At 45.6% G+C, this 25,606-nt stretch overlaps 1 protein-coding gene across 3 annotated transcripts; it reads right to left on the reverse strand.

The window, feature by feature from the left end:
• Positions 1 to 7,689: 7,689 nt before the first annotated feature.
• Positions 7,690 to 23,295, reverse strand: FUT10 (fucosyltransferase 10). Of its 3 annotated transcripts, none has more exons than XM_035097329.2 (5): positions 23,021 to 23,295; positions 20,650 to 20,958; positions 18,958 to 19,252; positions 14,850 to 15,685; positions 7,690 to 13,591 (listed from the first exon to the last, which is right to left on the reverse strand). In XM_035097329.2, the coding sequence occupies exons 2-5, from the start codon at positions 20,728 to 20,730 to the stop codon at positions 13,367 to 13,369; spliced, it is 1,437 nt and encodes a 478-aa protein (XP_034953220.1). In that variant the 5' UTR covers positions 20,731 to 20,958; positions 23,021 to 23,295; the 3' UTR covers positions 7,690 to 13,366. The 3 variants fall into 3 exon arrangements, with proteins under 3 accessions (XP_034953220.1, XP_034953221.1, XP_034953222.2); XM_035097330.2 differs by having other exon boundaries at positions 20,650 to 20,955; positions 23,021 to 23,111; XM_035097331.2 differs by lacking the exons at positions 20,650 to 20,958; positions 23,021 to 23,295 and having other exon boundaries at positions 18,732 to 19,096.
• Between the last annotated feature and the right edge of the window lie 2,311 nt (positions 23,296 to 25,606).

Here is a 25,606-nt window from a genome sequence, read left to right on the forward strand (position 1 = left end):
GTGCATCGTGTTAAAAGTCAAAGCCATTTTTCAAAACTGATCAGATGACAAGGCTGCAAATTGTGCTTCTATGCCCTACACCACAGTGACCCCTGGTGGTCTAGATCCAGACAGCCTCACCTGCGATGTCGAAAAGACCGGGGGAAGTTATATGCCATGAGACCACTTAAAGGCGGAAAAAGCCATGGTAATTTCATTTCAATATTGATCCTTAGGATGCGGTTGGAAACTTTATGAGGAGGAGTATATATATTGTAAGAGCTAATAAAAACCTCTGGAATTAAAATGTTGTTTTAAACATCTAGGTCGCTAAGTCGCTGCTCGCAAGAGATGCAGCTGGCACTATACTGCTAAGTAACATTCTGCTTCGTCCCCAGGTTTGTCTGTGTTAAGAATTTACTCATGCTGAGTTCCAGGAATTGATGACAAGATGCATTTGCACAATTTAGGATGTGCCCTTCCGAAGAAGAAGAAGAAGAAGAAGAAGAAGAAGAAGAAGAAGAAGAAGAAGAGTTTGGATTTGATATCCCGCTTTATCACTACCCTAAGGAGTCTCAAAGCGGCTAACATTCTCCTTTCCCTTCCTCTCCCACAACAAACACTCTGTGAGGTGGGTGGGGCTGAGAGACTTCAAAGAAGTGTGACTAGCCCAAGGTCACCCAGCAGCTGCATGTGGAGGAGCGGAGACGCGAACCCGGTTCCCCAGATTAGGAGTCTACCGCTCTTAACCACTACACCACACTGGCTCTCAAGAAGGTAATATTTTCATCTAAAATTATGCAGAAATATTGTGAGGAGCCAAAATAGTTTTTTCCACAAACATTTTTAGAGTGTTGAAAAACACACACTGTTTTGATGTTCAGGTTCCCTGCCCCCCCCCCCTGATTGTTGTGAAAAGGTATCTGTCCATTTAGGAAGCTCTCAACTGCATTTGTTTCTCCTCGCCGACTTTGTCTCATAGCTAAATCTGGTGATGGCTGGTTCCCATTGGAAATAGCAGTTTAGAAGTCAGGGAGGCCAACAGTAGGCAGAGGCAGGGCCAATGACACCTACAAAGGCAACATTGAGACTAAGGATGTCACAGGAGCGTGCCAATCAGTGATTATGCAGTTCAAAGTTAACTGTATTCGCAAAAACACAATCTTCATAGACTTGGCTGAGTGTCAGGCCAAATGAGCACCGCAGCACATTCCTGGTAGTCCTACTCCATGAAAATAAGTTGCTGAGACTGATAATCCCTGCTCCCTCAGCCATCTATGCCCCCTCTTCTCCAGGGCTTTTCCCAAGCAATTGGAGACTGTGCCTGTGTGCAGCCAACCTCTCTTCCACCCTTTTTATGCCTCTTCTGGTTCTGGGAGACAAGGAGGAAGGGGATATTGTTGCAACAAGAGGGGAAGATACCTATGATGCTTCACCAGCCTGACTCACCTCTGCTTCTTGGCCTCCCTTACCCCACTTTCATGCTTCAGCTTCTGATTCTGGACTTCTCTCTGCCACAGACTCTCCCAGCTCACTAAGCCCTGTTACCCCTTCAAGCTTCCAACACCTCCTCTTCCCAGCCTTCTCCTTCTGACCAATTGTTGTCGTCCCACCACCACTCCCCTGGGTCTGAGACTTTTCCCCCTTGGTGGTTCCCCAGCTGGTTCCTCCCACCATTCCTTTGTGTCCAACCAGTCCATGCCAAAGGAGGAGGAAGCTGGCAGCCAGGGCCATCCCCTGCCCTGGTTGTATGTAAGAAGGTACTGACTGAGCGCAGACTGAGGTAGGCGGGACAGTGCCCCACTCGCCCTAATAGACCAGCCTCTCTGGTCAAATCTGATTGGCTGCAGAGCATCATAACATTCTACCAACTCTGCAGTGTTCGAAACTCCCATTGTTCTAGGCGCATTTTGTGATGGGGGATTTCATTAGTGCGAGCAATTTCTGAGCTCTGGGTGCAGTACTGAGCCTAAGATTTCAGATTAAAACTGCAGAGTGGAAGGAAAGGAGGACCTTTTTCTGCCTCCCCACTTCCAGCTATTCTCTGGCCTCTCTTTTAGAAGAGACCCTCTTAAGAATATTAGTGGGGTGGGCAGGAGAAGGACTGGACCATGTGAAAAATGAACAGAATATTGTAGCTGCAGTTCATTCACTTTCAGCTTTGTATTCTTGTTATATTTTTTAAAAAAAAGTTTGCCTAGACATTCCATTGTTGCGCCCATAACCCAGGTTTAAGGTGCCATTTAGCTCCTAACTTTCATATCTCAGGTTCTAACTCTGCAACTCTGTGGTTCCTGTGTGGCTGAGACTGGCCATGCTACTTTTCCCAGGAAAAGGAGACTCTAATAATTATAGGGGGGAAAGTGGTTCCAGGACAGCAGTAGGTAGATAACAAAAAGCATCAATGAAAGTTGTACCATCGCACCATTTCATGGGGAGCAGGAAACATTTCTGAGCTGTTTTGACCCCAGTGTGCAAGAACATCTGGCACAGCTCTAATTCTTCATCAATCCCCTCCCCTCCCCAATCAGTCGTCTTGATTGCTATGGATTGCTGAAAATATATACCGCAACCCAGAGCCAGCTGTCAAATATCAAAAATATAGATCAAAGTATGTAACGCAGTGAAAACCATGTTTTCATAAATGTAAACCTCCAGAGGTCAACCTTCATTTTAAAACAAAGTGTCCTCATGCAAGATGCTATTGTTTGTAATGCAACCAACAACAACAACAAAAGCTGGGGATCCATATTACATGCGGCTGCACACATGGAGTGAATAAGGCGATGATGCACTAATAATGTGCCGGTGTCAAGTGGCTCTCCATTGGCCCCGCAGTGTGATCAGCCTGGCCAAAACTAAGCTGAGGAAAGCCAGAAGTGTGGCAAGATTGCCAATGCAGGCGTCACCTCATATAAGATGATGCTGTGGTGAGAGCAGTGGGTCGCTGGAGGATGAGGCAGCAGCTGGTTAGAGGGAGTGGAAGGGTTACGTTTCCCAGCCACTTGGCCTTAAGAACAAGGTGAAGGCAGAGCTAAACGGCTTTGCAAAAAGATAAGCCAGGATCCTAAGGACAAGCTTCGATAAAGGCACTTTTCCCCACTCCGCCCTGCCAGGAATAGAAGGTGGGTCTGCTACCTACATTCAGTGGTGTGAGCACTTGCTGGTGGAGCACAGTAGTGGCAGCAAGAAGCAAACATTTGTTACAGTTGCAATCAAAAATATTCAAACCAAACATTGCAAATCAGGGGTAGAATAATAGTGAGACTGGAGAAACCAGTACAGTCATACCTTGGTTGCTGAACGCCTTGGAACTCGTACGTTTCGGTTCCCAAACGATCGGAAACCGGAAGCGAGTGTTCTTGTTTTTGAACGATTTTCGGAAGCCAAACGTCTGACGTGGTGTCAGGAGTATGGGCAGGAGTCAGGCTCTGGGGCCTGTAGTGCTTTGCAGGACTGGGGCATGCCTCAGCTTGTGCTGGAGAAGCAAGGGGTGGCCACACAGGTGAAGTCCTCAGCTTGTGCTGGAGAGGCAAGGAGTAGTCACCCAGGTGAGGCCACTTGAGATTTCACTGCACCTGGTGGCAGGAGCTGGGAGGGATAAAAGCCCAGCATTTCCCTTCAGCTCTTTGCCACAGCAACGCTATCCCTGCCTGGTTGTATCTGGCCTCTTGATCCTTGCTCCGTGGACCCTTGCCTTGCCGACGTCTTGATCCTTGCTCCGTGGACCCTTGTCTTGCCGACGTCTTGATCCTTGCTCCGTGGACCCTTGCCTTGCCGACGTCTTGATCCTTGCTCCGTGGACCTTTGCCTTGCCGACGTCTTGATCCTTGCTCCGTGGACCCTTGCCTTGCCGACGTCTTGATCCTTGCTCCTTGGACCCTTGCCTTGCCGACGCCTTGATCCTTGCTCCTTGGACCATTGCCTTGCTTCTTGTTCCTTGAACCTTCGCCGTGCTTCCTGTTCCTTGAACCTTCGCCGTGCTTCTTGTTCCTTGAGCCTTCGCCTTGCTCCTCGACCCTTGGACCTTCGCCTTTTCAATGCCTTGCTCCTTGACTCCCAGACCTTCGTCTTCGCCTCTGCCTTGCTCCCTGACCCTGTGACTGCCTGCTGCTGGACCCTCAGCCCTGCACCTGTTCCTGCTTCTACACCACCATCTTGCCTCTGGTCCTGACGCCCGCCGACCGGACCGTGACACGTGGCTTCCGATTGGCTGCAGGAAGCTTCTGCATCCAATCGGAAGCCGTATCTTGGTTTTCGAATGGTTCTGGGAGTCGAACAGACTCCCGGAATGCATTCTGTTCAAGAACCAAGGTACAACTCTATAAGTTGCAGTTTCAGCTGAATTTGGAGAAACCACTTGAAACATCCATTGTGTTAAGCTCTTTCAATTGCTTTTGTTTGATTTGCTCATTGCAAACAGCTGAACGTCTGTAAATTTTGATAATAAACCTGATTTGCAATTGGTGGGGTTGAATAGTTTTGATTGCAACTGTATCTCAAGGTCGTAGTATTTAAACTTTTTCTTGTGTTGGGTAGAGAGAAAACAAAAGAAATGCCTACCAAATTATCTTTCAGTTCATTTTGTTTTTTGTGTGTTTGCAGCCCTTTTGGAGGAAGAGTGGAATACAGTTTTAATAAATAAAGTAAAATGTTAAATAGACTACAGCAAGCTCCAGAACACTTCCAGCTTTTTTGGGGGGGGGTCCTATGTTTGTTTGACTCACATCTTGGCCTGGGTGTTTCATGCCAAATACTGAGAAATACAAATTCTGAAAACTGGCTGTGTTTCGGGTCACATATTGCTTCGGGAAGTGTGAATTAGGTGCGTTCACTTTCTGATGTGAACTGCATTGATTCCTCCCCCCCCCCCCGACCCCAGCTTCATCTGTACCTCTCAGTTCCTGCAGAGCAATAAAGGTAAAGGTACCCCTGACCATTAGGTCCAATCGCGGACAACTCTGGGGTTGCTGCACTCATCTCGCTTTACTGGCGGAGGGCCGTACAGCTTCCAGGTCATGTGGCCAGCATGACTAAGCTGCTTCTGGCAAACCAGAGCAACACATGGAAACGCTGTTTACCTTCCCGTCAGAGCGGTACCTATTTATCTACTTGCACTTGATGTGCTTTCGAACTGCTAGGTGGGCAGGAACTGGGAACGAGCAATGGGAGCTCACCCCATCCGGGGATTTGAACTGCAAACTTTCCGACTGGCAAGCCGTAGGCTCTGTGGTTTAGACCACAACACCACCACTCAGGGACAATAGACCCGGCCACCACCATGGATGTGAACTCTCTAGAACAGAACCTTCTGCAACCACACATAAACACACACCATTCTAAGGCAGATGGCTTTGGTCCTCCTGCAGATACCTCAGTTCAGAAAGTATATTAAAAAAATCTTGCTGCAGGAAAGGAGCATTCCACAACTGAAAGATCTCTGTGTGTTTGGAAATCATTTCCCTAAAAGCATTTTTCAGCAATTAGCACACACATGTGAATGTCGTTAAAATGGGAGAGAATGCAGAAGAGATTTTTAAGATCAGGTGTATGTTCCAGGGATTGTAGGTTTCACGTTCCCGTTGTAGAAATGCAAGAAGCGATTTTCCTGGTGCGCGTGAAAGGTGCATATGAAACCTTTCACAGAGTTACAGGAGACTGGAGACAGACTAAGCTTTCTTTTGGGAGAGTAGAACGTGAGGCAGTGAGAGATTTTACTTTCTTGGGCTCCTTGATCACTGCAGGTGGTGACAGCAGTCACGAAATTAAAAGACCCCTGCTTCTTGGGAGAAAAGCAATGACAAACCTAGACAGCATCTTTAAAAGCAGAGACATCACCTTGCCAACAAAGGTCCGTACAGTATAGTTAAAGCTATGGTTTTCCCAGTAGTGATGTATGGAAGTGAGAGCTGGACCATAAAGAAGGCTGATTGCCGAAGAATTGATGCTTTTGAATTATGGTGCTGGAGGAGACTCTTGAGAGTCCCATGGACTGCAAGAAGATCAAACCTATCCATTCTGAAGGAAATCAGCCCTGAGTGCTCACTGGTAGGACAGATCCTGAAGCTGAGGCTCCAATACTTTGGCCACCTCATGAGAAGAGAAGACTCCCTGGAAGAGACCCTGATGCTGGGAAAGATTGAGGGCACTAGGAGAAGGGGACGACAGAGGATGAGATGGTTGGACAGTGTTCTCGAAGCTACGAACATGAGTTTGACCAAACTGTGGGAGGCAGTGGAAGACAGGAGTGCCTGGCGTGCTCTGGTCCATGGGGTCACGAAGAGTCAGACATGACTAAATGACTAAACAACAACACAGAACGTGATTTGAAACAGCCATCACACTGTTTCTGCTCTCGCCCCGTTCTTGCCTTTGGTAGGTAGTAGACAGGCTGCAGGTTTGTGCATTGTTTCAAAAACCTGAATAATCCCTTTGATCGAATGTGACAATCAAACAAAAGAAGTGTGTCTGTGTGCATGTGCACTTGCATGTGTACAAGGGAAGCAAAATGACTATTGAACTGTTTTCAGTTCCCTCTTAAAAACTATTGTCCATCTTATTCAATGTTGGATCAGATGGATGATCTACTCCAAACCCCCTGTTCTAAAACAGGATATTCTATACTTAAGCCTTTCCTGGCAGGTATCTGCCAAACTATCCAAGAAAGATGCTGTACTGACTCATAGGAAGCTTGTTCCATTCACTGCTCACTGGTTTTTGTAGCTAGAAAGCTTTTCTGTGTCTTGTTCATTCATATGCATAAAAAGGGTATACTGACCATGAGTTGGATTTGTGGGCCTGCGCTTGATCACACTGTCTGCATCCCTTTGCAGACCTTTGTTAAGGATGCTGAGAGTTGTTAAAGGTAAAGGGACCCCTAACCATTAGGTCCAGTCGTGACCGACTCTGGGGTTGCGGCGCTCATCTCGCGTTATTGGCCGAGGGAGCCGGCGTACAGCTTCCTGGTCATGTGGCCAGCATGACAAAGCCGCGTCTGGCGAACCATAGCAGCACACGGAAATGCCATATACCTTCCCGCTGTAGCGGTACCTATTTATCTACTTGCACTTTGACATGCTTTTGAACTACTAGGTTGGCAGGAGCAACGGGAGCCCACCCCATCGTGGGGATTCAGACTGCCAACCTTCTGATCGGCAAGCCCTAGGCTCTGTGGTTTAACTCACGGCGCCACCCGAGTTGTTAGGAGACCTCTATTCCCCTGGCACAGCTACAGAGTGGTTTAAAGATCAAACTCTTCTTCCCAGGGTACTCTGAGAATTGTAGGTCTGTGGTGGGAATAGGAGTCACCTAACAAAGTGCCCTTAACATACTACAGCACCCAAGATTCTTTGAGGGAAGCCATGAATGACTGTTTAAACTGCTGAAAAGGATAGTACAGATGAAGCAATGTATCTGCTGAAGATATTAATGTACAGACAGGCACACGTGGAGAGAAACGATTCTTCAGTGTCAGGAGCAAGCCAGCAGTAAATCACATGGAATAAGTAAAGTTAACTCCTTATTAGAAGGGGGGGAAACCATGATTGTACAGGAGTGTCAGGCCTAATGAACACAGCAACTTTTCTTTGGTATGTCTAGCCTCAGCCCAGTATACCTGAAGGAGCGTCCCCACCCCCATAGTTCAGCCCAGACACTGAGGTCCAGCTCAGAGGGCCTTCTGGTAGTTCCCTCACTGCGAGAAGTGAGATTACAGGGAACCAGGAAGAGGGCCATCTCAGTAGTGACACCTGCCCTGTGGAACGCCCTCCCATCAGATGTCAAGGAAATAAATAACTATTTGACTTTTAGAAGATATCTGAAGGCAGCCCTGTTTAGGGAAGTTTTTTATGTTTGACGTTTTATTGTGGTTTTAATATATTGTTGGGAGCTGCCCAGAGTGGCTGGGGAGACCCAGCCAGATGGGCGAGGTATAAGTAATGAATAAATTATTATTATTAGTAGTATTATTAGTATTAGTATTATTAGTAGTAGTAGTATTATTAGCAGTTGTGGAGACTGAAGGTCCCCACCTTTCTAAAGCAATCTGAGACTCTGCAGAAGCACCTGTCATCTGCTCCTCCCTCTTCATACCACTTCTGGTCCTGGGAGATCAGTGGGGAGAGGAGCTTGTCACAGCATGGCCTGGTCTCCATGGGGGAATGTGAGATGCTAAGGAGTTAGAATTTTCGGTAGCAGAGTCAAAGCAAGGCAGGACATGTGCATTATTCCAGGAGGCTATGCCAGGATCAAGGGGAAGCAGGGGACCATGGGAAGAGCCATTCCTCAGAAGACCTATAGACCTACCAAAAAAAAAGTAGACCTGTAAACATTGCAGCAAAAGTGTAGAGCTGGTTGGAGTGAGACATGATTCTTCTGCCCTTCTATGCATCATCAAGCTTACCCACATTTCTCATCTTGCTCCTTCCGTTTCTGCTGCATAGTCTCATCTTTCCAAATCATAAATGTGCCACAAAAGCTCCCCTTCAGTAGAATTCAATTTTTCATGGACACTAAATTATTCATGCCCTAATGTGTCCTCCTAGCAGTTGCTTGCAATTTAAGCTATTTGTTCCTCCAACCCCAACCCTCCGGCCAACACACAATAACTCTGCCATTTTGACTGAGCCAGCAAAAACATATCCTGGGCCTTCCATCTCGATGTACATGTTTACAGTTACCACAAGTGTTCATGCAGCAGCTAGAGCTTTACACTGGTTATTTTACTACCCAAAGTCAAATGGATATTCTTGGATATGTCCTTCAACAAAGATCTCCATTTGTCCTGCTTTTTTTCTTTTTCTTTTACACAAATGACTCAAACATAGAATAGGTTAAAATACAGATTCTGTCACAAAGATTCATTTAAGTGCATCTCAGTAGATGACTCATGCAACGCTGCCTACAGAAAATTACCCGAATTATCATTTGGATCCTAGCACAGAATCTTCCTTTTTCACAACTGCTGCACACTGGGTTGACATCTTCATCAAGCTATCCACCTCAACCAAAGTCAAATTCCTGGTAAATCATTGCCAGTTCAGACCTCACGAGTGTACATGTGAATTTAAGATTATTGTTATTTTGCCTTGATATGCTTTGCTGTGCCCAGCTTTACATTGAATTGCACTTGCCATTTTAGAAAGCCACAGAATTGTAGAACTGGAAGGGGCCATGAGGCTCATCTCGTCCAACCCCCTGTGATGCAGGAATCTTTTTGCCCAACATGGGGCTCGAACCCATGACCCTGAGATTAAGAGTCTCATGCTTATACTGACTGAGCTATCCTACCCTTTAACTACCCATTCACTCAGTTTGGAGGGATCACCATCCTTTTTTGTTTTGTTTTAACTACCCTGAACAATTTAGTATCAGCAAACTTGGCTACCTCACTGCTCACCCCTAACTCTAGATCATAGAATTGAAGGATTAGAAGGGACCCTGAGAGTTGACCAACCCCCTGCAATGCAAAAATATCAACATGCAGTTCCCCACCCAATCTGAAACCATACCAGACCCTGCTTAGCTTTACAAATGTACTAGCAGTTTTACTGCTGCCCACCTGTCAATCAACCAATACCATGATGCCAGATGAGCTGGTCTTGTGTCAGCCATGAAACCATCAGCTCTCCCTTAGCAGAGCAAATTTCAAAGTTTAAATAAACAGTGAGAGAAAGCTTTTCTTTTTCTTTTTAAAGAGCACCCAGAAAACCCTACAGTGAATAAACTGAGAAGTGGGGTGCGGGGTTGTTGTTGTTGTTTAGTCGTTTAGTCGTGTCCGACTCTTCGTGACCCCATGGACCATAGAATATACACCCTGCCTGGAATAGGTGGAAACTTCTTGTGATCCAAAGTCTGTGTTTGTGGCCAGGGGAGCCAACTTGAATAAAATATTCAAAATCAATCAATCAATAAAATATTCAAAATCAAAAAAATATTCAAAATCAAAATATTCAAAATCAATCACAAGACATGGCATGCACACACCATTTGAATGGTGGTGCCCATTCTGAAGAAGTGTGCGTGCACACGAAAGCTCATACCAATGACAAACTTAGTTGGTCTCTAAGGTGCTACTGGAAAGAATTTTTTAATTTTGTTTCAATGCCCATAACGTTGCAGTTTATTTTATTGGAAGGCGAAGGGACCTCGGCCCCTAGGAGTTGGCTCCTATGTTTGTGGCAATTGAGGAACAATGAAAGGCAACAGAGCTCACTCACACTGCTGTTGAAAAAACCCATTCCTCTTTGAGCCGTCTGTGTGAATTTTAATGACGATACACATCGCAATCCCTCCCTCTGTAGATGGAAAGCTTTTTTACAATGGCAGTCTGACTGTCTGCACTCAGAAGCATTCCTGCCTGGACGAAGGATACAGCTTTCACTTGAATTTATAGGGAGCCCTTTGCTAAGCGTTATGGTTGCCAGCTTGTTCTTGAGGTTCTGAGAAATGTCAAGGACCACATCAAAGATGGAAGAGCATCAGCAAACACTGGATCAATGAAACTGATGGATGCTGGAAAGGAGTCCGATTGAAGCCCAAGAGGGGACTGGTTTTGTTTTGTTTTGATAAAAGTACGTAAAGTTAAGATAACCAAACGAAATGTAGTGAGAACAAATGGAAGCATTGCTCCTTTTTTTAAAAAAAAATACTATGGTGGGATTTGGTCTGCATAGACTGGCTAGGAAACCTGTGGGTCTCCAAATGTAGCTGGGCGACAATTCTCATCACCCCTGAGCATTAATGTGCAGGCCTGTGTTAGTGGCAAAAAATTCAAGGCTGCAGTCCCAGGCATTTACCTAGCAGCAAGCTCCACTGAGTACTTCTGAGTAGGAATGCCTAGGGTGCTGTTGTAAACATGCTACCAAGGATATTTGGAATGATGCCCGAGAATCTGGAATGCAGGCCCTGTCTTTGGATGCTTCCTTTTTAAACACTAGATGGTGGGTAAATCTGTCTCTGGATGTCAGCATTTGGGTGCCAAGTGCTAATGCATTTTATATTCTTCCTCCATATCAGGAAATTTCAGCCTGCCAAGTAACAACAAAAACTGCTGATGCTGGGGGTCGGGGTGGGAACGGGTGATGCATAAACATGCTGAGCAAAGGAGCACTCTGGTAGATCCACCCACCTGCTATGAGGTGGTGTTTGGTCAGAGAGGTCATGCCTGCAGTGCAATCGATGTTCTTGCCGCCCAGCATGGCCTCCATCGCTCACCACAAACAAAATGCGCGATCGAGAGCGACAAGCTGTGTGTTTGTGAGCCTTGATTATGCCTTGTCAGGTCTTGATGCTGCAAATAATGATGTAGTTCTAAATTGCCCCCAGTTCCACATGCATAGCTGCCAAGTACCACGTTTTCCCTGGGAAACCCCCGTTTTTACTTACCTTTTCCCGGTGGTCCCCCGTATCACTTCGTCTCCCGTTTTTCTCCGTTATTTTCTCCTGCCGGCGGCCATTTTTTTCTTTCCGATTTGCCCTTCTATGGGCACCAAAAATGGCCGCCGCCGGCTTCAAAATTCGCATCTACGCATGTCCGGAAGTGCATAGACGCGACTTTCGGTGCCGCCGGCGGCCATTTTTGGTGCCCATAGATGGGCAGAGCGACACCAGAAGTTGCGTCGATGCACTTCCGGACATGTGTACAAGCGACTTTCGAAGCCGGCGGCGGCAATTTTTGGTGACCATAGAAGGGCAAATCGACACCGGAAGTTACGTCGACGCAACTTCCGGTGTCACACAGCTGCCGGTCCCGGATTCTGCAGTCCGGGACTTGGAAGGTAAGCACATGCAGTGGTGGGAACATGTTGGCGCCACACCCACAGCGAGAGGAGCAGAGGGGATACCTCTATCAGCCCAATTTGCACTTGTTTACCACAGCTGTTAATAAACAAAACAACCAAGAGTCCTAGCAGGAAAAAATGGTGGCAACACCTGTAGGTACCTGCATATATACAGTTGCCTTTTTTTTTCCCTGGTGGGGATGTTGTACTTTTTTCACAGCTGGGTAAAGAAAACCAATTCTGGCTGATAAAAGGATTTCCCCCTCTTTTATTTCCCCCTGGAATCAGCATGTTGGGAAGAGCTACACTTACTGTGCGTGAAGAATACTTTCGGCCCCGTACTTCCAGTCCGAAGTAGTGAAAACCATAAAGATATATTCAAATTAAACCCCCAATCATCTGATATTGTGCAGGTCTTAATAAAACAAAATCCCTGCCTCCATGAGCCTCTGCACAGTCAGCTCCTAAGGGAAACACTTCAGACATTATCAGAGCATGGACATAGCGCTGTGCCATTGCTGTTTATAATGCTGTTCAATAGATGACATTTGGATTGGGAGAACAGTGGTGTCATTTCCCACCCTTCACTACCTCTTCTTCTCCCGCCATCATCTCCATCACCCTGGCCCAGCCAGAAATGAAAAGAAACAAGGTCCTTCATTCAAACCACAAAGTGGCTCTTTACAGAATTTACCAGAGTGGCACAGAATCCAGTCTCCAATAACACGGACCATACTTAGGTGAGACTTTATTTCTGAGGCCTGCTTTCTGTAAACCAGGGGTCAGCAAACTTTTTCAGCAGGGGGCCGGTCCAATGTCCCTCAGACCTTGTGGGGGGGCCGGACTATATTTTGAAAAAAAAATATGAACGAATTCCTACGCCCCACAAATAACCCAGAGATGCATTTTAAATAAAAGGACACATTCTATTCATGCTGATTCCCGGACTGTCCACGGGCCAGATTTAGAAGGCAATTGGGCCACATCAGGCCCCCGGGCCTTAGTTTGGGGACCCCTGCTGTAAACCATCCCCCGCCCCCCGCCCCCCAGCACAATAGGCACACTGCCCCTGAGGTTGCTCCTCCTACGCTGCTCTGCAATTTATCTACAATGGTCTTCCTTTCTCCTGCGTGGCTTGGCTTCCTGTCAGGTGCAGAAATGACATAAGCAGCAAGGCAAACCCTTTAGACAAGGCCCTTTGCTTGAGAGATGCCAGGAAGCCAAAGCATCTGGATGGAAGACTTGACTCGTATCCAACTCAAGGGTGGGAGCAACTGCAGAGGCAAAATAAACCACACACACACTGGGAAAGTAAAATGCAGATGGCTGCATTTTGCTGTGAATGCTCCAATGTTAATTACACTAATAATTTATATTAATAGTTTATCCTGAACGTTAGTATAAAAAATATAAGATGACCCAATTGGGTCCTTCGTCTTCTGGATTAGTATTCGCTGAATACGATGATTTCTCATCATCTCCATGGTTAAAATTGCTTCCTATCTTATTAAGGCAACCTACAAACAACCGTTCCTCATAGAGGCTCCTCTGTGTTAGTTTGTTTCCCCCTCTAGCTTGAGTCAAGGGCCTATTGTCTCCCTCTAGGCTCATTCTCTAAACACCATAGTCCAAAACTCCTGAGCTGTGAAATTTCTGTTCCTTTCGACCAGCTGCCTCAGCGCGTGAGCTTCTCTCTTGGACTGCTCAAAACTCGGTATCCACATCTCTCGCAGAGCCGTTCTGTGCATATTACGCGACGGAAAAACAAATGCTTGAGGTTTGGGGCAGCTCAGGTGGCTTGCTTCTGCATTCCACTTTTTTGGTAACATTCCCTGGTAGAGAGAGAGAGAGAGAGAGAGAGAGAGAGAGAGAGAGAGAGAGAGAGAGAGAGAGAGGTGGGGGGACACAATCTGAATTTTAACAACCACCACGTAAGTAGGGACGAATATACACTCCCTTCCACTTGAATGGGGGGGGGTATTTGGGAGGAATTCAATGAAGCACTAAGTTAAGGTCCCTTGGGAGTGTAGCCAGTTATGTTAGTGGAATGGCTTGCAGGAAGCCGGAATGGTTCTGATGGCTAGTTGCACAACAGACTGTTATAGGCACAACCTGTTGCACAGCCATCTTCCACTAGCACAACTGTTGCACAGGTATTATCACCATCATGTATTTATTTATGTGTGCATGGCTCCACATTGCGAATGTAGCCCTCCATCTGAAAAATACTCCCCTCCTCACTGAGCTAGACATGAGGTCTACATTTTTCGCTCCATGTAGCTTCGAACGGCTGAAACATGCTTGATGCATTTAATTATTATTATTATTATTATTATTACTGTATTTGTTACTGTATCCCGCCCTCCCAGGCCAAAGCTGGGGATGCAAGCTTGAATGAACGCCTTGCCCGAAATGCTGCCCCAAGGAGGACTTGAATGAAAATGTCCCTGCCACTTCTTACAGTCTTTTTTAATGCTGTGGCAATTCTGTAAACAAGCATTATGTTTCGCTCAAGAGGCTGTGAAATATTGCAGTTTAATCAACTGTGGGCTGTCATTCGATCTAATCATTGCTTGATGTGTGCAACCCACTCCGTAGGTCAGCCTTGACTGCCAACTGAAGACCAAGTCAGCAGCAATTTCACTCAAGGCAATGCCTTATGAATTATTTCGCTGAGAGATTGTAGGCAGCTGGAGAAGAGTTGAACTCACAGAATATGAGACGGGGGGATTAGAAAGCAAAGAACCTGTGGCCCTGCAGATGTTGTTGGACTCCAACTCCCTTCCACCCATGACCATGTCTGTGCTGTTAAGTCTGATAGGGGTTTGAAATACTACCACAGCTGATACTACCACAAGGTCCTTATTCCTCTTATAAAGACTCATATAGACTCGGGAACAACATCTGCCTTCCTTTCCTTGGGAGCTCTCCTTGGTCCTGCAGAGCTAGTCTCTGGCCCTGCTTCTATCTGTCAGAACTCAAACATCACACCTTGCACAAAGTGACTCCACTTGACAATTAGTACCTGGCAAGTCTGACCCAGAGACGGTGCAAGCCTGGCTATAACAGGGCAGATGGCTTTATAATTACCTTTGCTTGTCTCCTCATATTCCCCCATATTCTAGTGCACACCAGGCATTCAAAGGCATCTATGTAATTGTCCTTCATGATATCTTGCACTCCCCATGTGCGTTCCTTTATAGCAGCAAGCAGGTGTTTGTTGGAGATGTCCCCTTTCAGCTTCCATTCAAGGTAGGCCTCATATTTCTCATCATCTGCATCCAAAGCTTTGATGTACTGTGCCAGGTCCTTGGGGTGTGAGAATCCTGTGACCAGGATTGCACTCTTATTGCTGGGAAGCCAGTCTTTGACGCTAGGAGAGCCGTAATAAACCGGTACCACGCCCAGCTTCAGTGGCCTCCAGAGCTTTTCAGTGATATAATCTTCACAGACAGCATTCTCAAAGGCAAGGACAAATTTGTACTGAGCAAGTATCTTGTAGAAGTTATCGTTATCCATGGAGGCAGGGTTTTCAAGCTGCTCCGGCAGATCTCTGTTATGCAAGCAGGCACCATAGGAGTCTACCTCAATGTGAGCCATAAGCTCCTGTACATAGCTGTCCCGGTCAGAGGGAGGATCGCAGTCAGACTGTACATATACGAGGGGCGCGAGCCTTTTCCTCAAGCTGTTCTTGTTTTGCAAAGAAATCATGTACCTCAGGGACTTTAAGGCCTCAATGCTTTCAAGGTACTGTGTGGTGAGTGGCAGATGTGAGTGGCGGCTGAACGTTGCCGTGTGGTTGAACAGGGTGATGGCGGGTCTCTGGAAGAGTTTGTAATTGTTTTTGGGTGACTCCTCATGGAAAAGGGCCCAGTCATGGTGGTCTTTTCGGGGGAGAGGTAAGCTATCTATGCTGAAGTCGGTACCTAGAGGTTGAAAATACAAACGGAAGAGAAAGAAACCAGTATTGCTCCCAGTGAAAGAAATATTGGAAAACATTGTTCAATCTGGCTGTGCTTCCATGAATAATATGAACAGCACATTACCAAGGTAGTATAGTATTTACGACCATCACCACCCCTCTCTTGCCTATGGCTCCTCCCCACAACATCTTACTAACATGCAAAACAAGTGGGACCCACAATGGAATGTTGTGCTTCTGTTGAGAGTGCCATTTTCCAGGATACTCCATTCCGTTCCCCTTTCTCCCTCCCCAAGGTTGCCATTCCACACACACCCCAACAGTTGGACAGCATTTCATGCCTGTTGAGGATGCTCAGTTGTCAGAAGCAAGCCAGCGGCAAGTCACACTGTGCAAGCTGGAGTTAATTAGCAAAAACATGATCACTTGATGGAGTGTCAGACCTAATGAGCACAGCACCCTCTGACCATTCATCATTGTACCACCACCACTCCCAGAGCATTGAGCCTTCTTCCCTTGGTGGTTCCCCAGCTGGTTCTTCCCACCATTCCTCTGTGCCCAACCAGTCCATGACATCCATCCTCAGTGAGCTATATTGTACACAGATATACACTTAGGGGTTCTTCTTAAAGCTTTTTTTTGTACTTCTAGTCCTTGGAGTTCCTCCAGATCTGCTGAGAACTCCCAGTTCTGTGTGGGTGATGCCATTTTAGCTACAAATGGGATCCTGATTCTGCTTCTAAGCAGGTAATCAACAAAGGCTGCAGCAAGGCAGTTCCTAATGGGTCTTCGCAATATAAAACAGTTAACACTGCATTCCTATACACAACTGTAAGACCCATTGAATTCAACAGGACTTGTTTCTGAGTAGACATTTATAGCACTGCACTGTAAGTTTATGCTAGTTTTCTATTTGGACTTCATAAAACATTGTAGAGGACTAGGGCTTGCCGATCAGAAGGTCGGCAGTTCGAATCCCTGTGACGGGGTGAGCTCCTGTTGTTCGGTCCCTGCTCCTGCCAACCTAGCAGTTCGAAAGCACGTCAAAGTACAAGTACAGTGGTACCTCTGGTTAAGAACTTAATTCTTTCCGGGGGTCCGTTCTTAACCCTAAACTGTTCTTAACCTGAAGCACCACTTTAGCTAATGGGGCCTTCTGTTCTCATCCTGAAGCAAAGTTATTAACCTGAGGTACTATTTCTGGGTTAGCGGAGTTTGTAACCTGAAGCGTTTGTAACCTGAGGTACCACTGTAAATAAATAGGTACCGCTCCGGCGGGAAGGTAAACGGTGTTTCCGTGCACTGCTCTGGTTCTCCAGAAGCGGCTTGGTCATGCTGGCCACATGACCCGGAAACTGTACGCCAGCTCCCTCGGCCAGTAAAGCGAGATGAGCGCCACAGCCCCAGAGTCATCCGCGACTGGACCAAATGGTCAGGGGTCCCTTTACCTTTACCTTTACAACATTGTAGGATAAAAAGTGCTGTGACAGGTATCTAAAGTTATATATAAAAAGGATGCTATACATTCTGGGAAAAGCTCAATAAAACTTGATTCCCTTAAACTTCCAGTGTTCAGGTCTATCTGAATAATAAATCTCTCTAGATGTGGTTTTGAATTATAAAGGGAATATCCTGCGGACATGTATTGTGAAAATAATATTTTTATTACAGCTCTGAGGAGAGAGATAATAAAGTCAGTTTTGTGCTTGACAGCCAAAATAATTCAGACCAAGAATCACCAGCTCCGTGGGAATCGTAAAACTTGTTTCAAAACTTTTATCTACTTTTCCTGCTCCTGGATTTGAGTTGCATCCATTGGGGGCAGCTGCATGTTTTTAAAGACAGTAGCTGCATGTTGTGACTTGGGTTTCAGAAACGGAGGCTTTGACAAAATTTGCAGCAAAAAAATTGCAGCGCACCCTCTAGAGAAGTACTGAATACAATTTTTAAAAGCGCATTAAACTGGGGAACTATGAGCACCCTCGAGTGGATATTACAACTTTTAGGTGATATTGTAAACAGACAGAGTCCAATTCTTGCTGAAAAAATAAAGTCAGAGCTGTCTACTAATGGTGAAGATAAAGGATATGTAGAGAGAAGCCTATAAAAGGATACTTCCAAGGTGAAACAATAGGATGACTGATTGATTCGATACACTGCATTAATCTTAGCCAAGCTGATAGACAATATGTCTTAAAGGATGCAAGAGATGATAAAAAATATACTTCAGACCAGAAAAAGATGGAGAGGCATTACAAGGTTTATGATGAGAAAATGAAGAATAAGATTGCAATTATGAGGATATTTCATACTTTAATGTATGTGACAAAATAAATAATGGTCTAAAGCTCTAAGCTATGGATGGGCAACATACAGGTCACTGACATAACTGAAGTTTTCTTTTGTTCCCCATAGGTATTTTTCCAAGACCTTTTATTAAAGAAAGTAGCCAGTCCTTATTTAGTAAGAAGCCAGTCCATTTAGGCTTGAACTGAGATCATGGTTTCCTGTCCCCCTTAAGGTTTAATTAAGATTTGCAATGCTAGGATGATTGTGTTACAACCAAATAGTATTGTTGTGAAAGGTACATAGATTTTTCACAGGCTGTACTTTTTGCATCTTGTTGCCATTTGTCCTCGTTGTTTGCAGCAAAAAAAAAATCCTCTAAAAGTGTGTACGTACATATGTACGTACGCATGCACGCACACATACTTTACAACTGAGGATAACAATTCATGCACCTGAGGAAGTGAAACATAGTTTATGCCCAAATAAATCTGTTGGTCACATAGTAACGATAAAATTGGTTATTTTTGCTTGAAACTAATATGGCTACCTCTCTGGAAACTGACTATTTACATTAATTCTCTGCATTTCCAATGTTCAGCTGTGAGTGCCAATCTTTATATAGCCAAAATGGCACTGTCTCCACATTAAAGGGAGGTTTCAGCAGACTTGGGGAAATCTCAGGGTTTGCAAAAGTACAGAAACATCCTTTGGGAAGGGGGACTTAAGGCAGTAAGATCAATGGCCATAGCATGCTCACTGACCATGGTGGGGAACGGAAAACCCAGAAGAAAGGAGGACTGAAATGGAGTGGCTGGAATCCCAAACAGCAGGCCCTGAAAAGCAGCAGGCCACGCTGCAACATTCTGTTGCAGGCTCCACTTCTTTTCTCTGTTGACGCTTGGCAGCTACAATATAAATGAACCATGTGAGCAAGGGGGAAAGGCAGTCACTCATCATCTTGAAGAATAAAATGAGCCAGCCTCTTACCATAAAACAGAAATGCTTTAGTCATAGAGTTGTGCTGATAGGTCCTGTTGATAGTAAAGAAGCAAGCGTCTTGTCCGCACCGACCAAGCCGCCCTGTCTCTCCTGTCAGCGGAGACCACCACAGCAAGATAGGGTATCGCTCATTGCTCAAAATGGTCTTTGTATCGCTGGGGAGTTGCGGTTTCTTTACAAACAGATAGGTGTATTTCTGCCATTCTCCATCTTTCAATGCGCTGTTTTGTGAAATGGAGGTTTTCGTCATCTTCCTTTCAGACTTTCCAAGCTCTACAACCACCTTTCAAAGGGGGAAGAGAAATCTATCCTTATTGAAGTCTCATTATACATGGCATGAACTATCCTTCTGTATAACAGAGCACCCACTGAGGCCTGCTTTGAAATGGAGAAAATGATAGGCCCTGGTCTCTGTGGTATTTAGTTCCAGTAGATAGTAGTTGGGGACATTATTCAAGGATTGTGACCTTACTATTCTCATGTGATTTATGATGTTGGGTTGGTTGGATTATTGTTTTCATTGTTAGGCTGCCATCCCTGAGAAGGCATTAGCTCATAATATTTACCTCCATACTGCTAAAGGCTTCACATGTTCATATCATGCATGCATCAAATTCCTTTACTAATGAAAAATGGGGGAAGCTCATCAGCAGAGGGCAGAGGTTGGGAGAGTTGCCTCAGGGAAGGGATGTTGCAGCTCCCATCAGCCCTAACCACTGGTCATGCTGGCTGGGGCAGATGAGAGTTGGGAGTCCAACATCCATGGCACCAATAACGGCCCTAGTATTTTGGAACACTGTTCCCATTGGATGTAATGCAATGTAGTGCTAACTGTGGCATGCAGGCAAGGTCTGCTCACGCAATAAGAATCCCCCCCTCCGCCCCCTTTGTCTGGGTATTCCCCCAACCCTCCAGAGCAGATTTAGGGGGGCATGGGTAAAGGAGACAGTGGGGAAATCCTTAGTTCAATCCCAATGAAATCAGTCAAGCACCTACAATTTTGATGCTCTGTCATCTGCTGTTTTTGTTTTGGTCTTGTCGGGAGTTTTTATTTAGAGAAATCTATTGTTGGTCATTTGCTTTGGTGTCTTATTATATTTTAGTCCGTTGTGTTTTGGGTGCACACAGCCACAATATTTTTCTTATATGAGTTGATGCCTTATAAATAAATATACTGTATATTCCTAAGTATAAGACTACTTTTTAACCCAGGAAAATCTTCTCAAAAGTCAGGGGTCGTCTTATACACTGGGTCGTTTTTCTTATACGGCGAGTATATCCCAAACCCTTTATTTTAACTGGAAAAGTTGGGGGTCGTCTTATACGCCCAGTTGTCTTATACGCTGGAAGGTAAATACACAATCTGGGTGGTCACAGAGATGTTGAAAGATAGGCAAAAGAGGATCTTCCTTAGGACCTGGGAACCCAGGAAAAGGTTACGTGGGACTGTGCTGAAGCTGTCTGGGTGTGCAAGCCTACCCTCACTTCTCTTCATGCCAACAGTCCCGCCATAGAATCATAGAGCTGGAAGGGACCACAAGGGTCATCTAGTCCAACCCCCCTGCAATGCAGGAATTCTTCGCCCAATGTGGGACTTGAACCCACGGCCCTAAGATTAAGAGTATGGCATGTTTCAACCTAAATCACTGCTCAACTCCTGACCCTGAGTATCTGTAGTACCTGTAGGGTGACAAGCAGAAAAAAGATGGCCATCAAGCAGAAGCAGGATGCCCAAAATCTCTTCTTCCTCATTGCATTCATGCCTTACGTTTGGGCATAGGAAGCAGGTGTTGCCTCTTCAGAATTGCTGCAACATACTCCACAGATGGTCTTAACTGCTGTTTCCCTTCACCTCCTGGTCCTTCTCCATTGCCACCGATGATGCAGGAACCGATGCCATCAAGGGCAGTGATTAAAAATTGGCCGCATTTCTGATCTTCTACCATGCAGCTTCTTGAACCAATGGTTTCTTGGAAGCGAATGCATCTGCTAAAGGAAAACAGTGCAGAGGTGTGTTTTAGAGGCGCTGGTACAGCCAGTTTGATATACTGCACTTCACTTTATATCAGAAAAGATATTGGACGCAAATGTTATTTCATCGTAATCAAGGCTTTGTGTGTTTTATGTCTGTCACCATACAAGTACAAAAGAGAACAGGCTTTCATTTTAGGAATGGAATTCTGCAGTGCAAGAACTTCAGCTTTCTTTATATATATACTAGTATCATGAAGCCCGTTAAAATAACGGGTGTTAGAGCAGACCTGTTGCTCTAGCAACCTCGGGGACATGCGCAGAGCTGATGAAGTGGCGGGTCTGCGCTCCAAGTCCCAACGGATAGAACTGACCCGATGGGGTGGGAGTTAGGAGAAGGCCTCGCTTTCTTTCCTCCTCCACCGAGGCCAGCAAGCGGCCCTACGAATTCCCTTCCTGGACCTCCTACCTCAGCCTGGCTCGAGCGCCGCAGCGGCCTGCCCGCCTCATTCTCTCGCGCGGATGAGCCGCGTCAGGGCCTACAAAGAAGCAGCAGCAGCGGAATGAGTGGTCCTCGTGCCCGCCTCGCCGCCTCAGCCTGGCTCGTCTCCCTGCCGGGCCGAGCGGGCACCAAGCTCCCCTCTCCAAAGTGTCTCTGCGCTCCAAGTCCCAACGGCTGTCCGTGGGGCACATGCGCAGTAGCGCAATCCCATGGACACACGGACTGGACGCAGAGACACTTGCATATTATTATATAGGATAGATATCAGAGTTTCTACTAATAACCAGTTTATAGCCCATATGGGCATGGGATTATATTTGAGATTGTGCAGGCAGCCCCTTTTTAAAAACTGGTGTTCCACTGACCGCTTTCTAGTCTGCAGGTATGGAGGCTCATCTAAGTGCCAAGATATACATACTTTTGTTAGAAGACTAGTAACTTCACATTTTGAGGCCTTTAGGAACTCTCAACAGAGTGCTGTCTGAGTCCAGTGATATGTCAGTATTTAATTTGTCAGTAAGGCCTAAAACCTTGTCACCACTCACTTCTTCAGGTTCCCTTTCCAAAAAAAAGTTAGTTCAGGCACAGGACTGCCCTCCAACTTCCAGTGTGAACAACTCATTCAATTTCTCTGCCATCTTGTTTGCCTCTTTTAGCAAGTATCTGACTCAGGTCATTGCTTAAAGCCCCCTATCTCATTTCCTGCTAATGCTGTACTTAAACATTTTCTATGGTTGACACTTACATTTTTAGGCACATGCTCCTCAAGCTTCTTGTTGCCCTCATCATTGTTTGATTGCATTTATGTTAACAAAAGTCTGTATTCTTTTTTAATTTGTATTTTCATTTGCCCAAGTCTTCCATTTTCTGGAGGATGGCTTCTTCTTGCCTTAAATAGTTTCATTGACTCTGCTTATTAACCAAAAAGCAGAGTACTGGCATCCTCTTGTCCCTGGATTAACTGTTTGGGACAAAAAACCTGAAGCAATTTGTTTCCTTTTCATGGGATACTCTGGCACAGCACTACTGTTCACCAGCTAAGGCTCACAAGACCCCTCACTTTAAACAGGGTAGTGCGAGGATCGCTTTGAGTAGAGGAAGTTTCCAGGGTCAAAGTTGCCAACTTTCCTTTACTGGCCCTGCTCCTCTACCTTGAACAGTAGTGACAAGCATAACTACTACTACTTTTTAAGTAAAGCTGTTCCTGGCACAAGGATAAAATTAAATGTGAAAATTAAGCAAGCAAACGTTTCCCCATCAGCCTTCTGTTACTGGCACAAGGGACCAGGCAGCAAAACACGATTAGAAATCTGAATTCATATCCTTGTTTCCCGATGGACTGAAAGACTCAAACGGCCCTTTTATCAGGGCAGCTGGGAGGGCGGGGGAACCAAGAAAGTCTTTCTTTTCTCTCTTTCCCCCAGCCCTTTAAAACATACAACAGCCTCAAGCGGCTCCTTCATCTTTCATAGCATTGTGTAACATCCTAGACTGCAGGAGATCTTTCTTTCTCTCCTTCTGTGTACGGTATGTTTAAATATCGATATTTATAGTATATATTTTTTAAAAAAAACTCACCCCGGATAACAGCTCTTCCGTCTTGTTGCTGCTAGGCTGTTTTTTTGTGGTTTGGTTTTTTGTTTTTTACTTTCAGTTTGTACTTTTTTTTTAACCGCCCTCGGGATTACGACAAAACCTGGAGAAGGATCGGAGAGCTACAGTGCTAAGTAAAAACCGTCCGTTTGGGAAAGCGCCTGGGAAATCCAGTTCACGAATTTCCACCTTCCGGGTTTCACTTAGGAGCCAGCTTTGGGAAGCAGAGCCGGAGCCAGGAATTGCGGGGAGAGGCGACGTCGTCTCTCTTTTTCTTTAGATTTTTTTAAAGGAAAGTTAGTCTGATTGCACTAATAGTATCAGCATTTTAGCGAAGTAATTCCCTTCCTGGAAGAAACACACACACACACCGCCCGCAGCCAGGCGATCTCGGCAAGCGGGGTAGGAAACAACAACAACAACAACACGCAATTAAATAAATTAAGCATCAGCGGCAATCTGGGTTTTTTGGAGAGGAGGGTTTCGGGCTTCCCATTAGAAAGAGCGCGTTTAAAGGAACCTGCGGCTGCGGCAGCGGCTCTCGCCTTTGCAGGGTGGACGGCTGCTGCATTATGCTAAAGCGAGTTGCCAGCGGGAGAACTGAGCTGCGTCGGGGAGACATACATATATCTTTACAGGAGCGCTAAAAAGCCCTTTAAGATCATTCGTCACGAACCAGCTGAGGATCACACACCCATCCGAATCATTTAAGGCGGGGAAGTTCCGAATTTTATCGGAAATCATGCTTAGCATGTCTTTATTTTAAGATAATTTGTGCATCTCAGGGAAAGTTCACATAAAACTGAAAATAAGAAATTCAGCAGCCAGCAAATTATCTATCTTATCAACTCTTCAAATATATCTCCATATGCATGGATAATTTGAAATATGTATACTCTTCAAATAGATATTTCAAATTATCTTTGCATGTGAATATATATCTACTCTTCAAATATATATTCATATGCATAGACTATTTGAAATATGCATGATTCATGGAATCAAGGAATTGTAGAGTTGAAGGGGCCACAAGGGTCACCTAGTCCAACCCCCTGCAATGCAGGAATCTTTCACCCAGGGGTGCAACTTGAATAAAATATTGGGAGGAGGGTAAGCCCCGCCCTGCATAATTGATCACATGATGTGGCACACACTATTCGAATGGCAATGCTCATCAACTTGAGGGAGCGGGGGCGGGGGCGGGGGCGGGCCCTCCCTCAAATATTTTATTGGGGGGAGTTGGCACCAATGCTTTCACCCACCATGGGGCTCGAACCCATGACCCTGGAATGAAGAATCTCATGCTCTACCAGCTGAGCTATCCAGCCACTAATGTGGCATTGTGGTGTGCCTAGGAGAACAGGTTCAAATCCCCACTCAGCTATTGAAGACACTCGGTGGCTTAGGGCAGCGTTTCTCAACCACTGTTCCGCGGCACACTAGTCTGCCGCGAGACGCTGGCTGGTGTGCCGCGAGACGCTGGCTGGTGTGCCGCAACGTGCGGCGACGAGAAGGGCGATTTGCATTGTCATGTGCCTGGCGGCCGCCAATAACCAACACTAACCTGCCGGAAAGCAATATTTCTCCTCCTCTTTCCCAAAACTCAGTGCAAACGAGCCTGGCGGCCGCCAATACACAGCGCTAACCCACCGGAAAGCAATATTTGGCAAGTGTTTCTTACAGTCATAATTATAATATAGGGCGGCACAGAGTTAAATTTTTTAACTTTTTTAATGGTGGTGTGCCTCGTGATTTTTTTCACGGAACAAGTGTGCCGTGGCCCAAAAAAGTTGAGAAACACTGGCTTAGGGCCAATCACAGTCTCACAGCCTAACAGGAAGGTCATTGTGAGGATGGCTTGGGGATAGCTCATGTATGTCATTTCGAGCCCTTTGGAGAAACGGTGGGATGAAAATAATACACATTGTCTCTGGGGACAGAAAGGTGCCAGCAACAATATACGCACACATACACCAAACACTCAGGACAGATAGCAGTACACAGGTGTGCTTTTTTTTTTTACTCTGAACTTGTCTCATACCTCCCCATCCCACTTTAAGGGACATCCTTGAAGCTGACGCAGAAAATCCAGCTACTGCAAAATGCAACGACTTGGCAGACTATCAGCACCATGTTACGCCTGCTGCCAATTAGCTACCAAACTACTGAGCAAAATTCAGAGTGTTGGATCTACTGTACAAAGCCCTATACAGTGTGGGGTTGGGATCCTGAGAAAATCCTCTCACCCCTTATGTACCCAGCTGTGCTCTGCAGGAGAGGGCATCCTGCACATAGGATCTTCTCAGCATAGCTGTCAAGTTTTCCCTTTTCTCCCAAGGAAGCCTATTCAGCATAAGGGAATTTCCCTTTTTTAAAAAAGGGAGAACTTGACAGCTATGCTTATCAGGAGGCCCATTACAGGGATCAGGCCTTTAGCCTGTCAGCACCTCCCAGCTTAGGAATTCCCTCCATTATATATCAGGGGTCTCCTTTGCTAATTAATTGTTATTACTTTTCAATTTTTAAAAATGAATTAACATCCAATTAATTCAATTTAATACAAATTTAAAG

This window comes from Zootoca vivipara, chromosome 16, assembly GCF_963506605.1.
Source record: "Zootoca vivipara chromosome 16, rZooViv1.1, whole genome shotgun sequence".
Classification (NCBI taxonomy): Eukaryota; Metazoa; Chordata; class Lepidosauria; order Squamata; family Lacertidae; genus Zootoca; species Zootoca vivipara.

Excerpts from the sequence above, each read along its gene's own strand:
- FUT10 (XM_035097329.2), bottom strand. The coding sequence starts at position 20,730 with ATGAATGCAATGAGGAAGAAGAGATTTTGGGCATCCTGCTTCTGCTTG. Across the intron at positions 19,253-20,649 it reads TTCTGCTTGTCACCCTACAG|GTGGTTGTAGAGCTTGGAAA; the intron begins GTACTACAGATA and ends CCCCTTTGAAAG. Across the intron at positions 15,686-18,957 it reads TAAAGCATTTCTGTTTTATG|GTACCGACTTCAGCATAGAT; the intron begins GTAAGAGGCTGG and ends TTCAACCTCTAG.